This window comes from Rhipicephalus microplus, chromosome 4 (assembly GCF_043290135.1).
Source record: "Rhipicephalus microplus isolate Deutch F79 chromosome 4, USDA_Rmic, whole genome shotgun sequence".
Lineage (NCBI taxonomy): Eukaryota > Metazoa > Arthropoda > Arachnida > Ixodida > Ixodidae > Rhipicephalus > Rhipicephalus microplus.
Window position 1 is genome coordinate 84,686,588 of NC_134703.1, and position 24,084 is coordinate 84,710,671.

General features: G+C 44.6%; 1 protein-coding gene and 1 long non-coding RNA gene across 2 annotated transcripts in view; one reads left to right on the forward strand and one right to left on the reverse strand.

Annotated features, from left to right (window-relative positions):
* LOC119172765 (cell surface glycoprotein MUC18) overlaps positions 1-3,612 on the forward strand; it is a 231,070-nt gene extending 227,458 nt beyond the window's left edge. The window contains exon 13 of the mRNA XM_075893213.1: positions 370-3,612. Within this exon, the coding sequence (XP_075749328.1) occupies positions 370-594 (225 nt within the window). The 3' untranslated portion in view covers positions 595-3,612. The remainder of the gene's footprint in view (positions 1-369) is intronic.
* Positions 1-24,084, reverse strand: part of LOC142814453 (uncharacterized) — a 316,344-nt gene that overhangs the window by 4,932 nt on the left and 287,328 nt on the right. The gene's annotated exons all lie outside the window — the stretch shown is intronic.

Below are 24,084 nucleotides of genomic sequence, written 5' to 3' on the forward strand. Positions count from 1 at the left end.
GAGGTATTGTATACACGTTCGGTCCCCTAGTTATAAATGTCTTTTCATTTTATTCTTTGTTTGCCTTCATGAGAGCCTATGTGTAATAAGCTAACTCGCCCCACTTAAACCCAACTTTTCCATAAGTGGATTAAAGTTTTGCACCCGGAAAGAGTAAGTTGCCTTTTGAATAAGGCGTATTGTTTGATTCTGCATGTCATACAACGTTCAGGCAACGGCGTACAGTCTTGAATGCTGAGATTTCGACCTGAACAGCGCAACACGGCTACCACTAGGTTACCTTATAATACATGAGCCTCTATTTCTTGTAACAGCCGGATGCACCCTGCTGCGCTTTGATTCTACACCATTTCTTTTTACCACTTGCAGAAAGCGACGCTCGGACGACCTTCACCGCAGAATTACCAGTCCAGAAATGGAGGACAGACTCGAGCCGTGCTCACCGAATCAGTGCCCACTTTGGTCTCTACGGCTGGCGCCGTGTCCGCCGTTGCCGTGCCGTCCACCTTGTGCGCCGAGGCGAGTGTGGAAGAAGTCGTGTCGGAATGCGTGGTTGTTCCGCCTCCGCTCAAGTATCGTCAGACAATTGTGTGAGAAGCGACGAAGGACGCTGTCCGCCAAGTACTACATCGCACACAGTGTCGGTATTGCCAATGGGCGGTTCCTCCCGATTGAACTCTTGACAAGGTGGATTGAGCGCACGAGTGAGCCATCGCGAAAGGAGAGAAAGCGACATTACGAAAAGGACAGGGCCGAATACGTCGAGTTATCGTCCCTTTCTGGACAGTGCTGCGAAGTGGTTAGATACGGAAACCAGCCTACAAATCGCTCTTGTTTCTTCTACTTGCATTGTCGATCCTACTCGGGGTTGCAGTTTTATGAAGTGTGGTCCTCTTCACTGGTGATAATTTACAAGGATTGACATGATTGTCGACGCATAAAGTGCAAAATGGGAAAAAATAATGGCAGGGGCAGTACAACAAACTGCGTGAACAGTGCGGGAAAGGAACATACATTTTCATTTCTGTCACTCACACTGGAAACCGTTTAAACACTATCTATTTGGTCAGAGTCTGGGAATATCGACTTTTTTTTTACATACTGTCTGTCAAGTAAGCCGAAACCATACTTTGTTCAAGCATTTACGAATGACCATTTTGTGCACAATTTGTCTTGCTTCGTTGGAGTTTATGTCTAGTACGGCAACAAATTTTTTTTCGTTCTGAATCACTTGTCGAAGGAAGACTGAAAATTCAGTAGTTTTTTTAGCTGTCTTGTGCTACTGCCTGATGCACTTGATTAATAAGCACTGATTTCGTAAGACAGTCATTCAACGAATGCGTTAGCTTAAGTTACCTAAAAGTGCACACTACATGTCGCACAGATTTGAGCGGCCAAAACGTTACAAAATCAGCTATGCTAAAGTGTACGTAAACTTTATTTCATACCCCAAGTGAAAGCAGACATTGCCGTAACAGTTGTACATATACTGCAAACTTTAAAAAATTGGCAACCCAGACTAAATGTTTACAAGGGCACTTTAAGCTTGTTTATATTTTAAACATATCATGGTAACCGCCAAACTGGCAATCACTGCGTCCATCTGTTAAGACATCGGCATTTTAATGTTCCAAGCCGGCGTGATGGCCATACATTATAAGGCTTCAGTGGGTATGGCGTGAACGTGACGTTCGCTGCTTTCAATTTTGTTTCGGTACATCTCCGCAAAGTATGCGAAGTACTCCTGTATGGTACGTTAGTACGAGGAAGACTGCGATGTTCCGTGAGAGGTTTTTCGAAAAACGTACATGTATGAAGAGATAAAATATACTTCGTTGTAAAGACAGCCTTTCTGCTACAATGAAAATGATATGCAGCCAAAATGATACAATGTCCAGCTAGCTGCTATGAATTTACGTTTCATGCAATATATATAAAAGATGGACTTCTGCGAATAAGCATTACGCTAAGCGGATAAAGAAAACTTGCCAGCATGAATTTCAAATAGAGGATTAAACACATGGGTAAAAACACTGTAAAGCCGGCTTCTCGTTACATACCATGAAGTCGCCTCATCTTCTACCAATAATGTCTTGGCCTTAAGCCACCATATTGCTGCAGGACTTGGTTTTCAGGAAGTCCAACTCTCAGAATCCTGGTACGCAGATTTCGTTGTTACATAGAACAACCCAATAAATCCGAACCTTACCGTTGATCATATACGCTGGTAGTCGTTTTAGTCAGTGGTTCACTGCAATAAAAATATTACGAAAATGTCTGCATGAAGTGAATTATCTGCGACTTTTCGAGTCCAAAAAATGTGACTGATAATTTCCGTTTTATAACAAATAGAGGAGAGATAAGTTATATTTATATTTCAAAATGTCAAAAGAGCCTCCACTATACATTACTATCCAGCTACTGATTCCGGAAAGAATAAAAAAATAACGCTATGGTGGAATTCCCGAGATATGGCTTAAACATTGCGTTTCAAAACAGCAGTGAAAAGTTGTCGCAGAAATATAAGAAAACGCGACAAATATATAGGCCACTGTATAGTGCCCATTTACGAAAAAAAAAACGACCAAGAACGCAACGTTTACTTCACCTGTTTACAGCCTGTCTCAAATATTTCGAATACAGTAGCATATAGTAAAACATGCGGTTTTAAATGAGCGCTGCGCAAGTCAAACGGCTACATTATAAAAACAAGAAAACTCCGTTAGCTATTTTTATATTTATTGAGTGAAACACTAACTGGTTAAAGAAATAAATTACGCTACATCAGTGAAGGAATTACGAGAAAAAATCAATAAAGTTTGATAAGAAAAGCACTATTGACCGAGAAACAAAGCAATCCACTAGCGTAATATTTCAATAATTGCGGTTCAGCGCTTCTGTATCAATCTGTCGCGTCGTATTACGCTCCTAACTCGTCCAGGGCTTTCCCCAAGGACGAGTCTTTATACGAAAAAATTCCAGTGGATAATGCTCTTGCTTCCGTTATTTCTAGACATATCGTGAAAGTAAACCATCACGCGATTGTAATGGTCATGGATTGGGATAACAATTTGTTTATGAAGAGTATATGATACTAATCAAAATTGAAGTTTTAGCTTCAGGCAGTCAGCAACTATTACACTCCGCTAATCGTGAAAGCATGCTTTGAACAAAACTTACGCGGGTCAGAAGAAGCTGTTCCGTGTACCTTATCTCATCATCACTTTATTTGCACGGTCTTTGCGAAATCGCAGAAGGCATGGCATCATCATTCCATCCTTTATTAAAAAAATGACACCGCGGGAACCGTGGTACAGTGCACAAATAAAAAACAACGCACTGTTTGTACAGGAAGCTGTGTTAGGACTCTTGTGACGTTCACCATTCTCTTTGGAACATTGAAAAACTGTGATATCACAATTGACGGCTGAAAACGTTCAAGAAGATGCGACGCATGTGTTGTTGTTTACTTGAAACTTGGACACGCTGTTAGTATTACGTTGTTCCAGCATCAAGTGTTTGTCTCTGTGTCTTTTTTTTTTGCGAAGTGTGCTCTGTATAGTATGGAGATAACTCTCTGATGTTAGGAAATAAACTTCAAATTTCTGCTTGTGCCGTGTTCTGTCATTCTGCATTCTGTTCAGCGTAACAACCATTCCGTGACGTCGCGAAGCGGAATTCGCTTCGCCTGAGGTAATGGTGGTAGATTTTGTGTGCATTAGAAATCGCAGAGAAATAAGTGCAAAAAAAAAAAGAGGCACGTCAAAAGGACAGGTGTCGGTGTCTTTTCTATTAACGTGTGCGCTGTTTACAAATTTTTCTTTTTTTCAAAGCCACTCCTTTGAAAGAGCTGCGACCGAACTCAGCGGCCCAGCTGCGAAAAGACGAATAATGTCACTAACAGAGAAGCCTATGGTGACCGTTATCTTTACTCGTAGAGAAGAGTTTTTTTTTTGTTTCGCCTAGCCATACACACCTTTCGCTGTAAGAAAATGATGGCCATGACGTGTTAATAACTTCTTGTATTGACTGCAGCGTGATGACGTCAGGAAAAAAGATGGTCAGCGAGAGTCACCTCACTTGATCGCGAACGCAAATTTCAAAATTCAGGTAGCACACTTTCAGGTATTGATTGATATGTGGGGTTTAACGTCCCAAAATCACTATATGATTATGAGAGACGCCGTAGTGGAGGGCTCCGGAAATTTCGACCACCTGGGGTTCTTTAACGTGCACCCAAATCTGAGCACACGGGCCTATAACATTTCCGCCTCCATCGGAAATGCAGCCGCTGCAGCCGGGATTCAAACCCGCGACCTGCGGGTCAGCAGCCGAGTACCTTAGCCACCAGACCAAAACTTCGGGGCAGCACTTTCAGATATGCGTACGAAAGTTTGTCAGTACCACTGCATGTGGGCGCCCTCCTCTCCTACCCAGAAAAAGAAGGCATTTCCGGAGCCCTCCTCCATGGCGTCTCTCATAATCATGTGGTGGTTTTGGCACGTTAAAGTCCACATATCAATCAATCATAAAAAGAAGGCATTCTTATCTGAAGCAGCAATGACTACGTTGAGAGCATTCCGACACTATCTAGGCTTCCTAATATTGCGCTCAACATACGGCCTATCAGAGCTGCACAAATGCCTTGAGCCCAACATAAAAAATACACCAACATTTAAAAAAAATGTTTGTCATCATGACCGTTCTTATTTACGTACTCAAAGCTGATCATATTTATAATGTCTACGTGAATTTTATCCATAATGCAGCACTTTCGAACAATTGTCATAAAAAGTATCCTTTTCGCATTTTAGCAGGCAGAGACCAACAGGCAGGACAAGGGGTAAAAAGGTAAAGATGTAAACCGAACTACCTAATAAGATGTAAACCATACAAGCTGCTCTGATTTACATAATAACTGCCCTCTCTTTGGCCTACCTCCTCATTTATGTCTACCAAGATGTGAATTGGATATCTTTACTGAAAAAAGATTGTTCCGGAGTGCTGCGTCAGAGCTCAATTATGTATATGCAATATAAAAATGATAACTTTTGACCACATAAAAAACAGGCCATGACGACAAAGTAATTTGTTATTTTGATCTCACTGCACATCTTTTTTTCATTTTGATATGCTACTCGAGCAGTAACGTAGCTGTCATAAGCCGTATGTAGAGAGTTCCAGAGAGCCTTGACTAAATATACCTTTATCAAGGGTGCTTACGTGTAAAATATATCGTTTTTTTTGCCATACGTAAGTGAAGATATATGTAGTGGTTGAGCACCGTGGTTGCACAGTGCTTATGAGGCTCGGCTGTGCAAATTATCTGTCATATTAATCACAACAAGTTAATAACAGACGTAGTCACTCAAAACTGACTCCAGTTAAGCATATTTTTGTTTAAACAAATAGGTGCACAGAGCCTCCAAGCGTTGCAGTGATTTGATATTAAGATATTTCCTTTTGTAGCGGCAAGAGTAGAGAGACGTGAGACGATGTCGTGAGGCGATGCCGACGGGGTCGTGCCAAACTCGCCACTTTATTCGTAGGCCGAAAGTGGATTGGTAGCGGCTGCCAGCGTCAGGCAAGCTTTGTTTGTTTCTTTATTTGTTTGTTTGTTTGTTTGTTTGTATCCTCTAATTCATGGCTCATACCCACTCTGGGGGTTCGGCCAAGAGAACATATAGTCTAATATGGACGATAACTGCACTATTTTTACAACAAAAAAAGGGAAAAAAAGTCAGGCACGTGAACTCGTTCTCTTCTTCGCGCAGCTCGAGCAAGGCATGAGCAGCACGAGGGTCGCGGCGTGGTGGCTAGAAGAGATGATGATGATGAATCGCGATGATGATGACGCTACACCTTTATTTAGAGATGACTAAACTAAAAGGAACCCAGTTCGTTCACAATAAAACCTAAAGGTTTTTGTAAACTTAGCAAAAGAGTCATCTTTTGCACACGCTTTTTGAGCTTAACGATGACTTCTTTGTTAGTTCATGCTCCCGAGCTTTACGGAAAGCGTAGGTAAAGGACGATGACCGGTCTTACTTTCAAAGTCTTTCGGGAAGAGATTTTGTTTCTTTAGCGGTTCTCAGTAGCGAAGCGGTGGGCCAGACAGAGCCAACGCCCTCTAAATCGCTGGAACGAAGACAGCGTTTTCTTCCCGTTTCTTTTTCGACGCCCGCGATATCCCTCCAACTCCCAAGGTGGAGCTTCTCCAAGGAAGTTGATCCGTCCTGTCAACAGGCGCACACGCGCGCCAAGATGTAGCAGACGCTTCTCTACCTGCCAATCGTAAGCCTAATAAACGACTCTCTTGGCTTTTGGGATTCTCGCGCGCCAAAGGTCTCAACAAACGTACGTCTCTTCAAGCGACATTGGCACCTTGAAGGGGCGTGCTCAGACTTTAGGGCTCAAGGCAGACTGCTATCAGCCGAAACACGGGTCCACGACGAAGCGTGTGCAGCGAATCGATGCACTCGGTTGGGATAACAGCGTAAAATAGCAGCAAAACTTCAATTCTCAGCGAGCGTCTACTCATTTCACGAGCCGTATTGGTTGATCGCCCGAAGAAAGGCCAGATTAAACGTCAACAATTCTTCCTTCATCACCTGAGTGACCTAATGTCACTAAGGTGATGTCAGTCATCCTTCATCACCTGAGTGCCTTAATGCTTCGGTCTCTATCACTAGCAGTATTCTATAGCATTCCAATGTTATCTCATCTTAGTTATAGAGCATCCATGCAGCGATAACTACACACGCATAGGCAATGGTAAAAGTGCGAACTCCAAAATAATGCTGCCAAATGTGAGAGGCATTAAATTCTTCAAATATGCTGAAGAAGAAGAAAACAATCGAAAAACTAATTATTTCACAACATCTACAAGAATGGGTTGTCTGACCAGCGGAAGTGACACCCAACGCAGAAAACCTTCCCTTTGCAAAGACACGCAGAATCAATACCTTGACAACACCTACAAATATTACTTAATTTTACGTTGCTCGCTGTTCTAGTTTCCTGGGTGTTACGTCATTTTCTACCGGTAAAGGAAAACTATCGAACAGCGAAGAAACCAGACAAAACGCTGTGCCTGAGTTCCAACTTCTTTTTCTTCTCTTACAGTGCCCGCCTGCGCGCGTTTATTCCTCCTTTTCTTACATACTCCCGCTTCCCAGTAGAGCTGCACAACTCGAGCTTGAACAATTCTTGCACGAAACATTTCTGCACTGGTAACCTTAAGAGCTTCCGCAGGCTCGGGTTATGTCATCTTAACCAGGGTCGACGTGTATGATTCGTCTTAAAGGCCAAACACTCTTGCAAGTGTAAAGTTCCGCGAAAATCACTGCACCATATACTTGGGAACTGCTACTGCAGAGGGCTTGGTCAAGGCGAACCGCCCGTAGTTTTGATTGGTGCTTTTCTCTAGATTAAGTCAGCCTAAGGTCTACCTAGTCCTGATGGTATCTTAGGTTCTCGCTGCCACGTCGAGTGTCCTGAGAGCTTCAAACTTCGTAGTCGTAGTTGTTTTGACTCGGAAAAGGCTGGTATGAACGTCTAACAGGAAATTGCAAAGGAGAAATCGGAGGGGTCTCTTTGACGTCCATATGCGTATAGGTGAGCTGTCTTCGCTTGTCATTTGCCTTTGCTTCCAATTGCCCCTTTTTCATTTCTTCGCAGCTGCACTTGCTCTTTCCAAGTGCCTCGAGCAACGAAGACTTCACTTTTCTGGCAAATCTGCCACACGAACCAGCCGACCAATGGAATTCACGTGAAATAAACTTCAAATTTCCTCGATGCGTTGATAGTGTGAATGAAGGGCTCACCTCGATGCTCCTCTTTGACTTGTGGTTCACTTTTTTATTAAAGAAGTAGTTGAGTGGCTGGCGAAGCGTGAAACACGACTTGGAGCTCAGAAGTCAAACAGTCTTCTCTTACAACTTCTCGGTGTGGCGCATAACAGTTTGCCCGATAGACCGCTGCATTCTCAGGTAGCATCTGAGCTTGACCTTGCCCCATGCATTGCAGGACAACTGGGCGTATCGCTCCAATAAACCTTTCATCCGTGGTCTTTTTGCCACATTTAGTGAACATGCCAGCACGGCATCACGGTCATTTTTGAGTGGCTGTTTCTGATCTTTCTTGCAAGCGATTACTTGTGTCTCATTTTGCTCGTCAGTCGTTCCTTCGAAGCTCGAAATTGACTCATGAAGTGTGCTTTATCTGGATCTGCGATGGCTGCTGCTTCAAACTGCCGGAATGATTGGGGAATATGCGGTACTGTGTCGTTTACGCTGATCGCTTCTTCTTGCAGAACACAGAGTTATCTTAGTGTCGCATCTGAGAGAGTAATTTTGACGACTGGGCCGTTGCAGTGTCTGTACGAACACTGTGTTGATTGCGACCAATCCTGGAATTTCTGTACCTCTTATGACTCCTCCTGTAGTAACCTTCCACAGATTGTTAGCTCCAATCAACAAAATCATACCAGTCTCAGTCTCTGCTTCAAGAAAGTTCTTTTCATCTGCATTAACCTCCCGTTCACGACGCAACTTCTGTATGAGGTAGCCATCACTTGTCGGCGAAAGAATGTCATCACAGATAACCCGTACGACAATGGCTCGAATAATGTAGATTTGAAAATGGTGTTGGCTCCGCAGGGGGACTTCATCAACTTTTAGTCGTTCTGCATAACTTAGGGAAACGCTGCCAAATGTGGTAAAAAAAAACTCAAGTTTCTCCCAGCAACTTAAGTTTGCATTTTTCCAGCTAGATCTTCTGTGATGTATGATCGCTGGCTTCCATCATCGAGGACCCCTCTAACATACCTTTATCTGTTATCGTTGGCGACAAAGGCGCGAAAAATCTGCTGGTGCACTCCTGTGTCCGTCTTCGCCGAACCATTTGAAAAATTCTTACCGCATAGCATCACTGAGTGCAAGGTCCCTGATGTGCAGTCTGAAGCTTCTGCTGGTGACGACGTTTCGGATGTAGCCAATTTTCGTACGTAGTTAGGGTCACACATACTCGTTCTGAGCCTTCCATGACAAGTTGAGCACGTAAGTTTCACTTTGCAAGATCGTGCCAGGTGATCTCGCGACGTGCGTCTGTAGTAGCGGTTGGCTTCATCTAGCTGCTTTTTCTTAAAAAAAATGGAGAGGTTGGCGTCACAGGCGCGTGTGCCATGTACCGTAGATTTGCAGAAAAATCACTCGTTCTCTTGTACGACGCACTGTGTAGTACCGAAGCGGTGCTTGTGTTGCCATCTCATCCTCTACGATGACTGAGGGCGTGGTTAACAACAGGTCGTTCTGAAAAATGCTGACACTGCTCCAGACTTTTCAACTCATTACTTATGAACATGAGCAGCACTTTTAATTCCGAATCTGAGTTTGCAGCTGCCAATGCTGGATCCTACGTGTTTGTAGAAGACTCATGTTGTCTTAAAGTCTCGCTGCACTTTGCTCTGATGTATGCTGAACGATCTCGTACGGCAAAGATTCTGGTAGAATGCCAACCAACATTGCCGAGAAAGTTACCGTTGGTACGTTTAGTGCAGTGAGATATCGTGCATTGAGCTGCACAGAGTCGTAAAGCTGCCCGAGGCCTCAGATGTTGCTTCCTGCCTTGACATGCGGAAGATTGCGAAGCACTGACAAGTGCTGTTGCACGATTCTGTTACTATCGCCGAAATGTTCTTTCAGTATATCTATAACGTCGGCATAACACGATTCAGAATTCTGGAATCCAAAGATCCCAGCTGCCGCTTCACCCGTAAGAATAATGCCGCAGGTAGGAAAACTTTGTAGTCGTTGATAAAGCGTTATTAAGATGGACAATCTGGTCCCAGCTTGCAGATACGAGACCTTTATTGCAACAAACTCAGGGAGACCTAAGCATAGTCTCAAGGCTTGTCTCAATGACTACCAAAGGATGTATCGTGTAAGCAGGCGCGCCCACTTACAACATGCACCCAAACTCAAGCACTGGGCGAACATACATACAATTAGGTAAGGATATTTCTCCGCATACCTAACCAACTATTACTAATTTTGCTTAATATTCCCACCGCAAGACCTCCCTTTGCTGCAATGTACTCAATGTGTGTCTTTCAAGACATTGATTGGTCATAAATCACCCCCAGATATTTCACATTCACTATTTAAGGGTTAGGATCCAGATGATAAGAGAGCGAGACGTGAAAAGGGTCTTTGAGTGGAAATGTTAAAACAGAACATTTCTTGACATATAAATACATATGTCATCTATCAAGCCACATTTCTATGGCAGATAGGTATGACTGTAATATTTGAAATAGCTTATGAACGTCCTCTGCTGCTGAAAAAGAAATGCAATGTCGTCCGCATACACCTAAGTGTGGACGTCCTGGTGCCGTGGTACAGAGCTCATCGAGATATTGAACAACATCGTTGAAAGGTCGGACCCTTGCGGGACACCTCCTGTCTGAACATATTTAGAAGACTAGATGCCGCTTTTGTATCAGTAAAACGTTTTATTGCGTAAAACTTCTGCTGCCCATGACTGTATATAATTTGGGAAGTTAGGGTTGTGCCGCTGGTTGATTAACAATATAGGCTCAGCACTGTGGTACACTTTATCAAGAGTGACGAGCGTAATTTCCTTCAAACTTAGCTAGTTTCATGCGATTTTCAAGGTCTGTAAGGACCTGCCATATGGAGCATCCGAATTTGAAGCCAATTTGGGATGGATTCAGAATTTCTCTTTCATTGATGAAATTTGTCATTCGAACGTTTAGGATTCTCTCAATTAATTTTACAAAGTTTGAGGTTAACGCAATGGACCTAATGTTATCCAAAACGAATTGTTTGCCCGGAACTTTTAGTATTAATATTATTACCTTTGCTATTTTCCACTCCAATGGGAGCCATGCCATTCTTAAAGAATAGTTGATTATATCCAATAGGTACTCTTGGTACTCTTTATACATTATTTTCAACATGACCGACGGTACTCCATGAGGGCCCATAGCCGCTGGTGACAAGTTAGCTAACACCTGCGACAATTAATACCTGAAAACTACCGTGAAATCCTCGTCCTTTTTTGCAAGTGAAGAAGGTGGCGATGATAAGCAAGAAAATCGTTGCTCCAATTTCTTACCAGATGCTTCTAAAGAAGCTTTCATTTCTTCGGCCGACTAAATGATAGAGTCTGCATTTATTGACTGTGGAATTATTTTCTCGTTACGTTAGAATTCATATAACGCATTTTTATTCTTAAATTCAGAAAAATAATTGAACTTCCCCCTGTCGTAATCTTCTTTTGACTTGGTAACTGTACGTTTAAAAACACGAACGAACTGGTGGGGTTTTTATATCGATTTTGAGGGCACTCATCGTACAAAAGCTTTTTCTACGCTGCCTTCCTGCGTCTCTAATCTCTCGAGCAATCGTCATTCTACCAAAGAGAATTCGAGTTATGATTAACTGATGACACCACGAATTCAGATTTCTCATGGGAATTTTTAATAAAGAATACAAGCTCCAATATTTCAGCATCGTGCTATTATCTCACAGAGAAGACAGCGAAGAAAGGAAGGAATCCTTAAATTTCGAGTAGTTTATATGCGCACGAGTAATAGAGATTGATGAGGCTATCCGAATTTCTATTTCGAAAGATGTCGGTAATGGCCGCTATTTGTTGCGCAATCAACGACTGACCAACATCAAACATTAACGCTGGAGCTTGTAAAAGTTAAATCCAGCGCTAAAGTAGTATGGCTGCATACGTATGTTGGGCTTCTCAAATTCTGACATGAAAAATAATTATCTTGAACCCAACACGACCACCGGCTGCCACAAGTATCAGTTTTTACTCCCCATGTAATATGATAGGCGTTGAGGGCATCTGCTAGTAAAATATTTCCTCCGCACGTGGTTAATAAAGTACCTAACGGCCGAGTGTCGTGTACGCCTCAAGGAAAGGAAGCATTTACTATACTACTGACAAAACCTGCCCAGTCGGGGAGTTAAGCCTACAACTAATAATGCGTATGTCGGGGAGAAGAGCTTTAACATCAGTCTGGATTTGCGGCAAAATTTGTTCGAAATCATTGTCACTATTCCGCCACCTCTCCTAGGGTGATCTAGGAAAAAAAAGAATGAAAATTCTTAAAGTGAATGTTAGTATTGGGAGCAATCCAAGATTCTTGAAGTAAGATTAAATGGGGATTTATATTATCACACAGGAAATCTAAGTCAGTAAGAGCAGCAAATAGAGAACGTCAATTCCACTGCAGAACTCTCAGGGACGCTTTTTTTGGTGTAAGAAATGTTGCGGAGGTAACTTTCTCCAAAATACTTTCCTTGAGTACTTTACTAGACGGAGTCTTTTCAGGATTAGGCGGAAGGGAACTTGAGGCGTCATGGTTCAACGGGGCCGGCTGCGTTTCCGTGCCCGAGCATCAAGCTTGACATCAGTAGACACATTTAGGTCTAACGCTTGTTCTTGGTCAACATTTGTTATGCACTCCGAGGAGCCCTTGATGTTGTCCGCGTTATTCACCTCATCATTACATACTGCAGTAGCATCACTGGCAGTCAGTATTTAGTTGGGCCCACGATTACCGAGAGCAGTTGGAATCAACTGCTTAGTAATTTGATTACTGACAACTTGTGCTATGCATTCGGAGATGATATCTACTAATTGGTCCATTACTGTAGCCATAGCTCGTCCTACCGCTACCTCAACAGCCTGCACGATATTAGTATCCTGAAATGAATGACGTGCTGTAACGCCAGCATAGACATGAGCTCTCATCTTAACAGCTGCGATGGCTTCCTTTCTAGAGCATCTCCTTTTCTCTAAGATTTCTAAAATTTGTACTTCTTCATGGCGCATTGTGCACTCTGCAAAATCGGCTGCGTGATGTCCATCGCACAAGCAACACAAGTTATCTTGGGCCTTACAATCTTGATCTGAGTGGCGTTCACCACATCTACGGCATCGACCCTGCGATTTGCAGCCACGAGAGCTATGTCCAAACCTCCAGCAGTTCTGACATTGTGATGGGCGGGACGCTAACTGATCTACTCTAAATACTAATCACCATTCTTTAATTTCTGAAGGGCACGACGTACCTGCAAAAGTCACAATCACCGACTCAGTGGGATGTCGTTTGTTGCCAACCAGTCGATTGCACCGGTAAACTTCCACCACACATGCCACCGAGAGGTTCTCGCGCGTCTCCGCAGGGGTTAGTTGTGCGTCAACCCCCCGCACAATGCCTTAAGTGCGTGCGAGATGTTGCGGTATATACGAACTCACCGGGATCGAAGTAAAGAAAGAACACTTAAGGAGATTCTTTACACAATGCTGATCTGGTGTTTCACATACAAGGCCACCGTGACCAAACCGCCACACGTCGGTTATGCTCTGGTAGTTTAGTGTCATGGCATGAAGATGTTCTTGTGTCGCCTTAGGGTTATTCAGCTTAATAAAATGTCCAGCCAAAGATACCAGAGCCACGGGAATATTCTCACGCCACTGTGAAAAAACCAGTCAAAAGGTTGACTGGTTTTTTCACATTGTGTAGAAAGGTCATTGTCTAGAGAGGCCTTCCACAGGGAACGATCCTGACCAGGAGAATTCCTCGACATCAGTACAGCCTTAAGACTGCCAAAAAATGATCCTGCATGAAATAATGGTAAACGCACTAAATACTAGGCAAAAATGAAAACTATCCGGTACTTTGCCACTCAACCAGCACCGAGAACCGCCTAACGAGATCAAACGTCGCTTGCAGACCAGAAGCAGACCGCGGAGTCCAGCTGTTACCGCCTTTGCTGATAATCGAAGCACTGCGTCCAACGTTGCATTTAACGCAACCACAGTTCAGTCTGCGAGAAACCACACCGAACGCCGTTTCTGGGTTCCCACTTCTTCTTCTCTTCAGTGCTCGTCTGCATGCGTTTATTATTCCTTTTTCTACACCAGCGTTGTGACAGAGCTCCCATTAGATTCGATGTACTGGAAACTGTGCTGTTACATCCTTAACCGTGGAATTGTTCTCGTACGCCACGTATCGAAGCGTGCTGCAAACCGACCGAGCCACAACGGAAGATCACGGCAACGTAGGCGTGGCACGTGGGTTGGCCTGCTCTGACCGTAAGTATACCTACTGCCGAGGTGAGCGCGGCAGGTACTTTCGATTGTCTCCAACGAAGGCATATCGTTCAAGATGAGCGTTGGTAAGATGGCTATTATAAGTATACTTGCTCGCAAAAAGAAAGACCTTCCAGACTATTGTTTGCTTCCAGCATGAGTTTGATTACGCCAAAAAGAGACAGATGGAGAAATAATCTAAGAAAGTTAGGGAGGTGAACTAGACTGCGTCCAGTTTGCTACTCTACACGTGGAAAGAGGAGAATGAAGAACTAAAAAAATGGCAGCATATCTACGGGGTGAACAATAGAGAGTGGGGCGAAGCATCCGTCAGTCCATTCGTTCTTGCTTCCGACGATCCATGCGTCCGTCTGTGTGACCGTTCGTGCGTGCGCCTGTTCGTGCGTCCATTCATGCGTCCATCCATGCATCTGTTTGTGTGTCCATTCGTCCATCTATTCAACACTCCAAGTACCACCATCTCGCATCTTTTCATCATATATTCTCCATATAAAAGCACCGCCATCCAGCGGCCATTCCAAGGACTAAACGAGAGGTGGAACACGCACACTTTCTTACGGCTTGCGCTTCGGGTCTACTTCTCCCCTTTAACCACCTTGAGTTCATGGTATATACTTGTTCACTGTATTCATGGCACTGCGGCGTCACGCTCGCTAAACATTTCTAAAACCAAGAAGGTTACGCCCAGTGAGTATAACGTAGCAACCTTTTCCTGTCAGATAGTGCTAAATGTACATGCCAACGGCTGCTAATTTAGAATAAGAGACAGTAGAACTTAGCTTTTAGTTAACGTGCACGCTGCGAATTTTTTAATGTACTACAACGCACAGGAGAAATCTCCCACCGGCACCACCCTGCAGGTAAAAACGTAAGTCTGGTTGCGCACTACGACTACTACGAGGGACGAACGGGTGCCGCTTTAAGGAGCTTCGCCCATAAAAAGAGAGAGAGGAGGAGGAAATGTGCATGGTACTCAACACACACATCACACACACAGTGCAGGGTTTCAGTAAGTCGCGTAGTGAAGTTGCCCTAAAAAATTCTAAAAGATTTGTACAATGATTTATTATGCAAAAAAAAAATTACCAAGGGCGCTACTTTAATATGTTAAGGCTGTGACTGGTTCTTCACATGAGAAACTTTAATGCTGCAATTGAGCATGGCTGCCAAACTCAAATCACTGATAAGTTGATAATTCTAACTTCCTTAATTACTATACCCGGTGAAATTTATCACCACCTGAAGGTTTCTTGAGTTGAAAGAATACTTTTTATAAGTTATGCAAAGAGAAACTGTTTTGTCGGTGCTTGCAGCCGTGCCCCATTTTTCGCACCACAAAAATACTATTCAAGCTGAAGTCTGGTTCTCTTTAATCTTCCAAAGACTCGTTTCAACGAAACACACTAATCATCTGCGAACAGTTTTATTTGAGTACCAGGTGTGACGATGGTGGTGATGTTGTTAATATATAAAAGAAAAAGTAATTGACCAAAACACTGCGCTAGGGAACACCAGAAGTGACTACAAGATAGTCTGAGCTGTGCCCATCAATTCTCTCATACTGCTCTCCATTTTCCGTACAGTCGGCCATCCAAGAAATCAATGTGTTTGTAAGATTTATGGTTCATAGATTTAGAATTATTTTTCGTGGAGGGCTCTGTCAAAAACGTTAATAAAAAAATCCAAAACGAAGAATTAATTTGACCTTCAACATACAGAACTTTAGCAAATACATCTATCACTATAAACCAATTAGGTGAAAGGCAAGCAGCCTTTTCCAACGCCATGTTTACAAGTGGTTAGTACTGAGGTTTCTTCTAGGAATGCAGTATTACGAGTTGCAATTATGAGCTAAAACGTTTGGACGCTTGATGACATCAAATATAGGGGGTGGTAATTCTGTAGTAACGATAAATCGCCTTTCTTAAAGACCAGGGCAGCTCGAGCATCTTCCAATCATTAGGTACATTTTACTTAACAAAGATTCTCTGAATAACGCAACCAATAATTTAGCAAAAGTTCTGGCGTATCATCTAAGGAACACAATTGGGATGTTGACAGGCCCACGTGTTGTTTTGGTTTTTAAATTTATCAGCATATACGCAATGCCTTCGTTTCATATGAAGTTCTCCTGATGGGCAGAAGCACTCCTGAGTCGAAAGATTCTCCGGGAAATAATCCTAGACTTGAATGAGTGAAGGTGCTACGAATGTAATCGTTGCAGTGTTGTGCGATGGTTTTAGGTTGCTGATAAGAGTTCCATTATTGCAAATCCCCTGGCAGACCTGTAGCTTTCGAAGAGGCATTTCCAAAACTTATTCGGCGCTTTGTTTATAAACTTGGACAATGCTGCAGTGAAATATAATTCCTTCAGATGACGTTAGGCTCATGCGAGCTTTTCTTTTAATTTACTGATAATAACCGTACGCACGTGATTCTTTATTTGTTTGATTTTGCGCTTCAATTGAAATGTACCACGGATCATCCAAGGCATAATTTATATTGACTCTTTGATTTAGTAGGTATTAATGAATTTAAGCAATATTGTGACTAAGGTAGCCTACAGTGCACACACATCACTGACAGTACATGTAAAGCCTGTAAAACAGCTTTGCTGTAGTCAACGACGCAGACGTCATCAGCACTTAAATCATCTTCAAGAGATACGATTTCAGGAGCTTCGTGGACAGCAGTCTTGACAATAGGCACACATACCGCAACAAGTAAATGATGTGAAAAACCATCTTCATTTGACACAATATGCTCAGAAAAGGCGCGGTAAAAAAAAACGATATCTAGTTCGGGACAGGACGATCCTTTTGCTCATGTAGGCACACTAACTTCCTTGAATAGATCACGTTTCAGCATTATTTAGAAAATAATCTCTTCATTTTCATCACTCTCACTATTTGCTTTGAGGATCTCCCAAATTCACCAGAAAAATTAGGATAACGAATCAATTAATTTGATATGTGGGGTTTAATGTCCAGAAACCACGATATGATTACGAGAAACGCCGTAGTGGAGGCCTGCGGAAATTTCAACCACCTGCAGTTCTTTAACGTTCACCAAAATCTGAGCACATGGGCCTACAGCATTTTCGCCTCCACTGAAAAAGCAGCCGCCGCCGGGATTCAATCCCGCAGCCTGCGGGTCAGCTGCCGAGTACCTGAGCCACTAGACCGCCCAGGCGGGGCAATCACTGATCTATAAGGCATTCTTATTTTGGTAAGAAGATATGTGCTCTTGAAGTTTAATGAAGTAATCTGTAGTAGCATCAGATGGCCCGTAGCATGCGTGCAGCACAAAGCAGTTTTCACAGCATGCATACTTAGGAAATAAACACTCAAAGTAGAGAGCATCGGGGATAAGCGTTGCTTCGAACTGATCTGTAAATAAAACGGCTACGCCACCTTCTCTGTGCATTCTATCTTTACGAAATACCTTGTAATGGGTTGGAAAGTTTATTTATTTTGTTATATCACTGTGTGGCAAAGTTTCTGTTATAATAGTATTGTGAGGATCATGCCATCGCTATTGAATTTCAAACAACTCTATCTCGTCTACTATATGCTACGAACGTTAAAACTGACAATGCGCAAGCGTTTTTCTTTGGCAGAAACTGAATTCACAAAGGATGTATGATTGATTTCTAAATACGGAAGCTTTAAAACACCTCCTTGGCAATCAGAAAGAATATTGTTTACCTTAGCGTTAGCGCTTGTCTACAGGCCATTGGGCGAAGTCGTTTTTCTTCATCGTTTTTCATTGCTTGAGCTGGAACTCCATCACTCAGTTGCTCGTTACAAACGCACGCCACTTCATTGATACACAGTTTGCCAAAATTGAAGAAAATTGTGTCCCCACTGTAATGGTTCTTTAGGGGCGAAGCTCCTTAAAGCGGCACCCGTTCGTCCCTCGTAGTCGTAGTCGTAGTGTGTAACCAGTGTTACATTTTGATTTACAAGGTGGTGCTGGTGGGATATTCTTCTGTGCTTTGTTGAACAATAAAAAGTTCGCGGCGTGCGCGTTAACTAGAAGCCGAATGCTCCTGTATCTCATTTCCCATTAGCAGCCATTGACATGTTCCAGTAGGAAACGTTAGCAGAAGTGTTAAAAGCCGACTTCTGTTGTCTCTCGTTCCCAGTAGCAGCCATTGTTTACCTCCAAGGTAGTGCCTGGTGAGATTCCTCCTGTGCATGCTTAAACAATATAAATTTTTTGTTAAAAACGCCGTTGATTTATGAAATAAACCAACGAAAGACGCCAGATGTTTTCTAAAAGCAAAACTGAAAAGACGCCAGATGTTTTCTAAAATCAAAACTGAAAAGACGCCAGATGTTTCTAAAGCAAAACAAAAGAACTGGCAGTATATCCACGGAGTGAATGATGGAGAGTGGAGCGAAGCATTCGTCCGTCCATTCGTTCTTGCTTCCGTCCGTCCATGCGTCCGTGTGTGTGACCATCCATGCACCCATCCGCCCGTCCGTGCGTGCGTTGGTTCGTGCGTCCGTCCCTGCCTTCGTCCATGCATCCGCCCCTGCGTCCGTTCATGCGTCCATTCATGCATCTGCCTGTGTGTCCGTTCGTTCATCTATTCAACACTGGGTGGGTGGTGGTGGTGGAAACATTTATTAACCAATAAATGGTTACAGAGAGGTGATTGGGTTGGGGCCTTATTGGCCTCCTACCCTCACAGCTCTAGGTGGAACCCCTATTCCGGGGCTCCATTGGCAAGCAACGCCGCCCGTTCCCGTTGAACCAGAGCCTCTTGGGCCTTAAGAACTTGACAGCCGAGCAGGGCCGCCTCCCAGTCCTCTCTCGAGGGATTGGGGTTGAGGGGGATAGATGGATTAGACTGGCACGCCCAGACGATGTGAAAGGTGTCAGCCACCTCACCACAGAACTGACAATTGCCATCAAAGGATGAATTGAAATGTTTTACGACCGCCGGGCACAGTACAGTATTGGTTAACAGTTTTAAAAGGAGGCGCTCGTCAGCGCGATGCAGTCCCTTACAAGGGTCTGGATAGCTCCGGTGCTCCTCCTTGTAGTAATTGGTAATATCTTTGAATGAAAGGGCCGAATTGTCTGATTGCGAGTAGGCTTCCAAAGACAGGGAGATAACCCGGGAAGAGAGTGCGCGGGCGGCCTGATCGGCCTGTTCGTTACCCCTGAGTTCTTGGTGACCAGGTGCCCAAACCAGATTTCGCGAAGTTGGATTAACGTGTCGGCAGCTAGGTTCCAGTATGCGCTGAGCAAGCGGTGAAGCCCACCCTAGCTGATAGTTCTGACAGGCCCCTCGTGAGTCGGTGATGATATGTTTAGAAGAAGGATAGGTGAGAGCCAGAGCGATGGCAATCTCCTCCGCGTGTGTTGCGTGTAGGCTTTGAAAGTGAGCCCGTTTACGGTGTTTGCGTTGTGTATGACTGCGGCCGTATACCACCCCCCATGGTGCGGGCCGGCAACGTCCACGTAGCACACGTGTTCCTCTTGACCAAAGTGTGGCTGCAACGCTTCCGCGCGCTCCTGGCGGCGACCACTGTGGTTTTCTTTGGACATGTTGCGGGGAAAGGGTCGGACCCGGAGGGCGCGTCTCCAAGGTTCTGGCACTCTGACCCTTTCCTCAATATAGTAATCGTGTTTGATGTGTATTCGGTCCAAGAGGCGGCGACCGGAATGGGTCTGTGCAAGGCGCGTGTATTGGTTGATGAGGTGGGCTTCTCGAAGTTTCCGGTAGGTATTCACCACGCCTAGGGCCAGAAGTCTCTGATTGGACGTGGTGATAGGGAGGTCGAGAGCCCGCTTGATAACTTTGCGGTGGATGACCTCGAGTTGATCATCCTCGTGTTTGCGTATGTGCAAGTAGGGAGTCGAGTAGAGTATTCTACTCGTTACAAAAGCATGGGCAAGCCGCATTGCATCCCTGCTTCATAATCCGCCCCGCTTGTTGGAGACCCGGCGGACCATACGGCCCACCTGGTCTCCCACCGTGCGAAGTTTGGCTATTGTGGTGTCGGCCTTGCGTTGGTGGTGTATGAAGAGGCCAAGGACGCGGATCTCCTTGGCCTCACGGATCGGTCCCGAGAGAAGACTGATATGGAGCTGAGTTGTGTCCTGAGGGGAGGGACGTACGTGCATGAATTCTGACTTAGACGGGGCACACTGGAGTCCGCAGTAGGTTGCATAGTCGTCGGCTACAGTCGCTGCTGCTTGCAGGCATGACTCCATGTGACCCAGGTTACCTTGCGTGGCCCAGATCGTGATATCATCCGCGTAAAGAGCGTGATGTATCCCTGGTAGAGAAGCCGATTTGGGGGGAAGATGCATGGCTATATTAAATAGGAGGGGAGAGAGGACCGCACCTTGAGGAGTTCCCCTCGAGCCGATGACGTAAGGCCCATGTTCCTCATCTTCTATGCGTATGTAGGCTTGACGGTCTGTAAGAAACTGTCTAACATAATTGAATGTTTTATAACCATAGTTGGTCTGACTGAGGTAGTCAAGGATTACCTCATGCTTCACGTTGTCGCATGCCCCTTTAAGATCCAAGGCCAGGACTACCTTGTCAATGTAGGGGCATTCAACAGGATCTAGTGTGCCATGGTGGAGCTGTAGAAGTATATCCTAAGCTGACTTCTGAGGGCGGAATCCAAACATGGTGTCCGCAAAAGTGTGCTGTCTTTCTAGAAACTCGGAGAGTCTGTCGCGCACCATCGTTTCCATCAGCTTGCCGACACAAGACGTGAGGGAGATGGGGCGAAGGTTCTCCACGTCAATAGGTTTACCTGCCTTCGGGATGAAGGTCACGAGAGCTGACTTACATTCAAGAGGGAGATGAGTTTCTCCGTCCCAAATGCTATTGATGTATTTGAGGAGCATGGCGTAGGCTGCGTTGGGAAGATTGGCCAACAGTTTGACCGTAACCTGGTCACGCCGGGTGCAGTGCCACGCTTCATCTTGCGTAAGGCCGCCTGGAGGTCGTGGAGCTGGAACGGGGTGTCCAACTGCGTGTTCTTTTTGCCTGCGTAAGGGTATGCGGCCGAGCGGGGGTCCTTGGTGGTGTACAGGTACCGGTCCCTGAGCGTGTTCGCCAGCTGTGTTGTCGTTCCTATAAAGTTGTGCATGACCTTATGTAAGTGACGTTGAGTTTCCGTGCGTGTTTGTGTTGGATCGATGAGAGCGCGAAACAGGCGCCACGTGTTGCGACCAGACATCTGGCGTGCAGCCGTGTTGCACCTGTCCACCCAGTTAGTGTCGGCTAGCTGAGCAGCATATTCCGCAGCTTACTCCGTGAGTTTTAGGATGCGTTTCTTGAGGCGTCTGTTATGTTTCTGTTTTTTTCCATCGTTTGGTGAGGCTCCGGCGGGCCTGCCAAAGATGGAGGAGGTGGTTGTCCACGTCCGTTTGAGTTTCTGTGAGCTGTATCAGCCGTTCGTGTTGTTTCAGTGTAGACGTCAGTGATTTAGACCAGGTGTCGTATCCCGAATGGAGAGGGTCCACAATAGGTAGAGTGGTGCGGAAAGTTGTCCAGTCTGGGATATGAGCTTGTGTAAGTGGGCGTTCTAAGGGACACATGTACACGGTTGTGTTTAATACACAATGATCACTACCGAGAGTGTCCTGTGTGTTCAGCCAGTCGGCATGGCATATGTTGCGTGTAATTGTGAGGTCCGGGCAAGTATGTCGTTGAACAGAGTTGCCTACACGTGTTGGGCTGGCGGGATCAGTGTGAAGGGTGAGTCCAAGTGTATGAAGAAGTTCCGCAAGCTTCCTTCCACGCTGTCCTCTCGTGGGTAGCCCCATAACCTGCTTGGGGCATTGAAGTCGCTGACGATCAGGAGGGGGTCCCTTCCTGCCACCTGCATAGCTTGTGTGAAAGTTGCGCTGAACGTGACGTTCTTAAGCTTTGGGGGACAGTAAATGTTTACAATATGAACAGGTGGGTCAGATCGCCTTATAGGCAGCACCGACACCATCGTGTATGGGAAAGGCGGTGTTGTGGGGAGTGTGACTTCCTGGGCGGTATATTGCTTGTGAACAAGTATACATGTCTCCGGGTTGTGTTGAAATGTAGTGTAATTTGTGAGTTTGACGTCCGTGCCGGGTTCCTGGAGGGCAACCACGGCAACGAGGAACTCAAAGTCTCAAGATAGAGGCGGAAATGAGCCCGCTTCTTCTGATTCTTGAGACTTCTGCAGTTCCACTGTGTTAGTAACAACGGCTGAGTTGTTCTTCAACACTCCAAGTACCACCATCCCGCATCTTTTCATCACATATTCCACATATAGAAGCACCGCCATCCAGCGGACATTCCAAGGACTAAACGAGAGGTGGCACACGCACACTTTCTTACGGCTTGCGCTTCGGGTCTACTTCCCACTTTTAACCACCTCGAGTTCATGCTATATACTAGTTCACTGTATTCATGGGACTGCGGCTCAACGCTCACTAAACCTTTCTAAAACTAAGGAGGTTACACCCAGCGAGTATAACGTAGCAACCCTTTCTTGTCAGATGGGGCTCATTGTACATGCCATTGGCTGCTAATGGGGATCGCAGCGTGCGCGTTAACTAAAAGCTAAATGCTGTTGTCTCTTACTCCCAATTGGCAGCCATTGGCATGTAGATTGAACACTATTTTTTATTGTTCAACAACGCACAGAGTAAATTTCTTACCAGCACCACCTTGGGGCTCAAAATGTTATAGTTGTTACATACTACAACGGCTAAGAGGGACGAACGGGGGCCGCTATAAAAAGCTTCGCTCCTAAAAGAAGATGCCAGTTACTTAAAGAAAGACGCTAGGTGTTCACTAAAGCGATGGTTTTAAAATAAAACCATATCGATACAGGTTTGTAGTTGCCGATGCTCGTTGCCGTCGGTGTGTGCTCGTAGGGTCAATTGAGCACTACATGACAAGAAAAGGTTGCTACGTTATATGCATGGACGGGTGGATGGACGCATGGACGGTCACACAGACGGATGCATGGACGGACCGAAGCAAGAACGAACGGACGGACGAATGTTTCGCCCCACTCTCTATCATTAACTCCGTGGATATGCTGCCATTTTTTGTACTTGCCCACAGCTTCCACTTAGCATCATGACTTTTAAGGGAATAGTCCGCAATTATTGATATATAAGTACTTTTAACACATCACACTGTTTAAAAATAATGATTTATCTCTCGTATAGAGTCGACTCAAAATGACCGATTAATTCTTATTCGGAGACGGACAACGTAATTTGTGAATGCGTTCAACAGCGACGGGTTTCAGTCCTAGAAGACCTTGAAAGAAGCCCTTATATACGGCTGTCTCAAGGGGTTTACAGTTTTCATCCTCTGGTTCTGGAAAACCAAGACTAGCCAAATTAAAACTTCTACTGCAGTTTTTTAGTTCATATATCTTGCTTTGAAGTGTCAGAAAAACTTCATTCACATGCGAAAGCAGGTCCTGACGTGAACTGATGTTTTCTTCAAGATATGACAAAGTGTTTACCTTTTTTTTCTATCAGTCAATTTTATTTTATATATTTAATACCAGCTGCCATTTTTTTAACTGCTGTAATATTTTTGCAGCGTCGTGACCAGGGTTCGTTTCAAAGTCTTCTTCTAAAAATACTAGTTTCCGGAGGCAGATAAGAGCAACATCAAGCAAGGGACACAGCAATGGGCATGGTAGCACTAGAAGAAAAGGGTTGCTTAAACGGTACCACTTGCCATAATATTTCCACACATGCAAAGCAAACAGCAGACAATTGTCAACGAACAACATTCTTTCGGTGCCGCCATGCCCAGTATTCGCGTGGTCGACGAAAGGACAGCCTTTTATACTGGTTCCGCACGGTGTCGCTCCATGTAATGGCTGCGTGCCGGCTTCTGCGCTTGTTGACGTTGAATGAACTGATAATGTGATG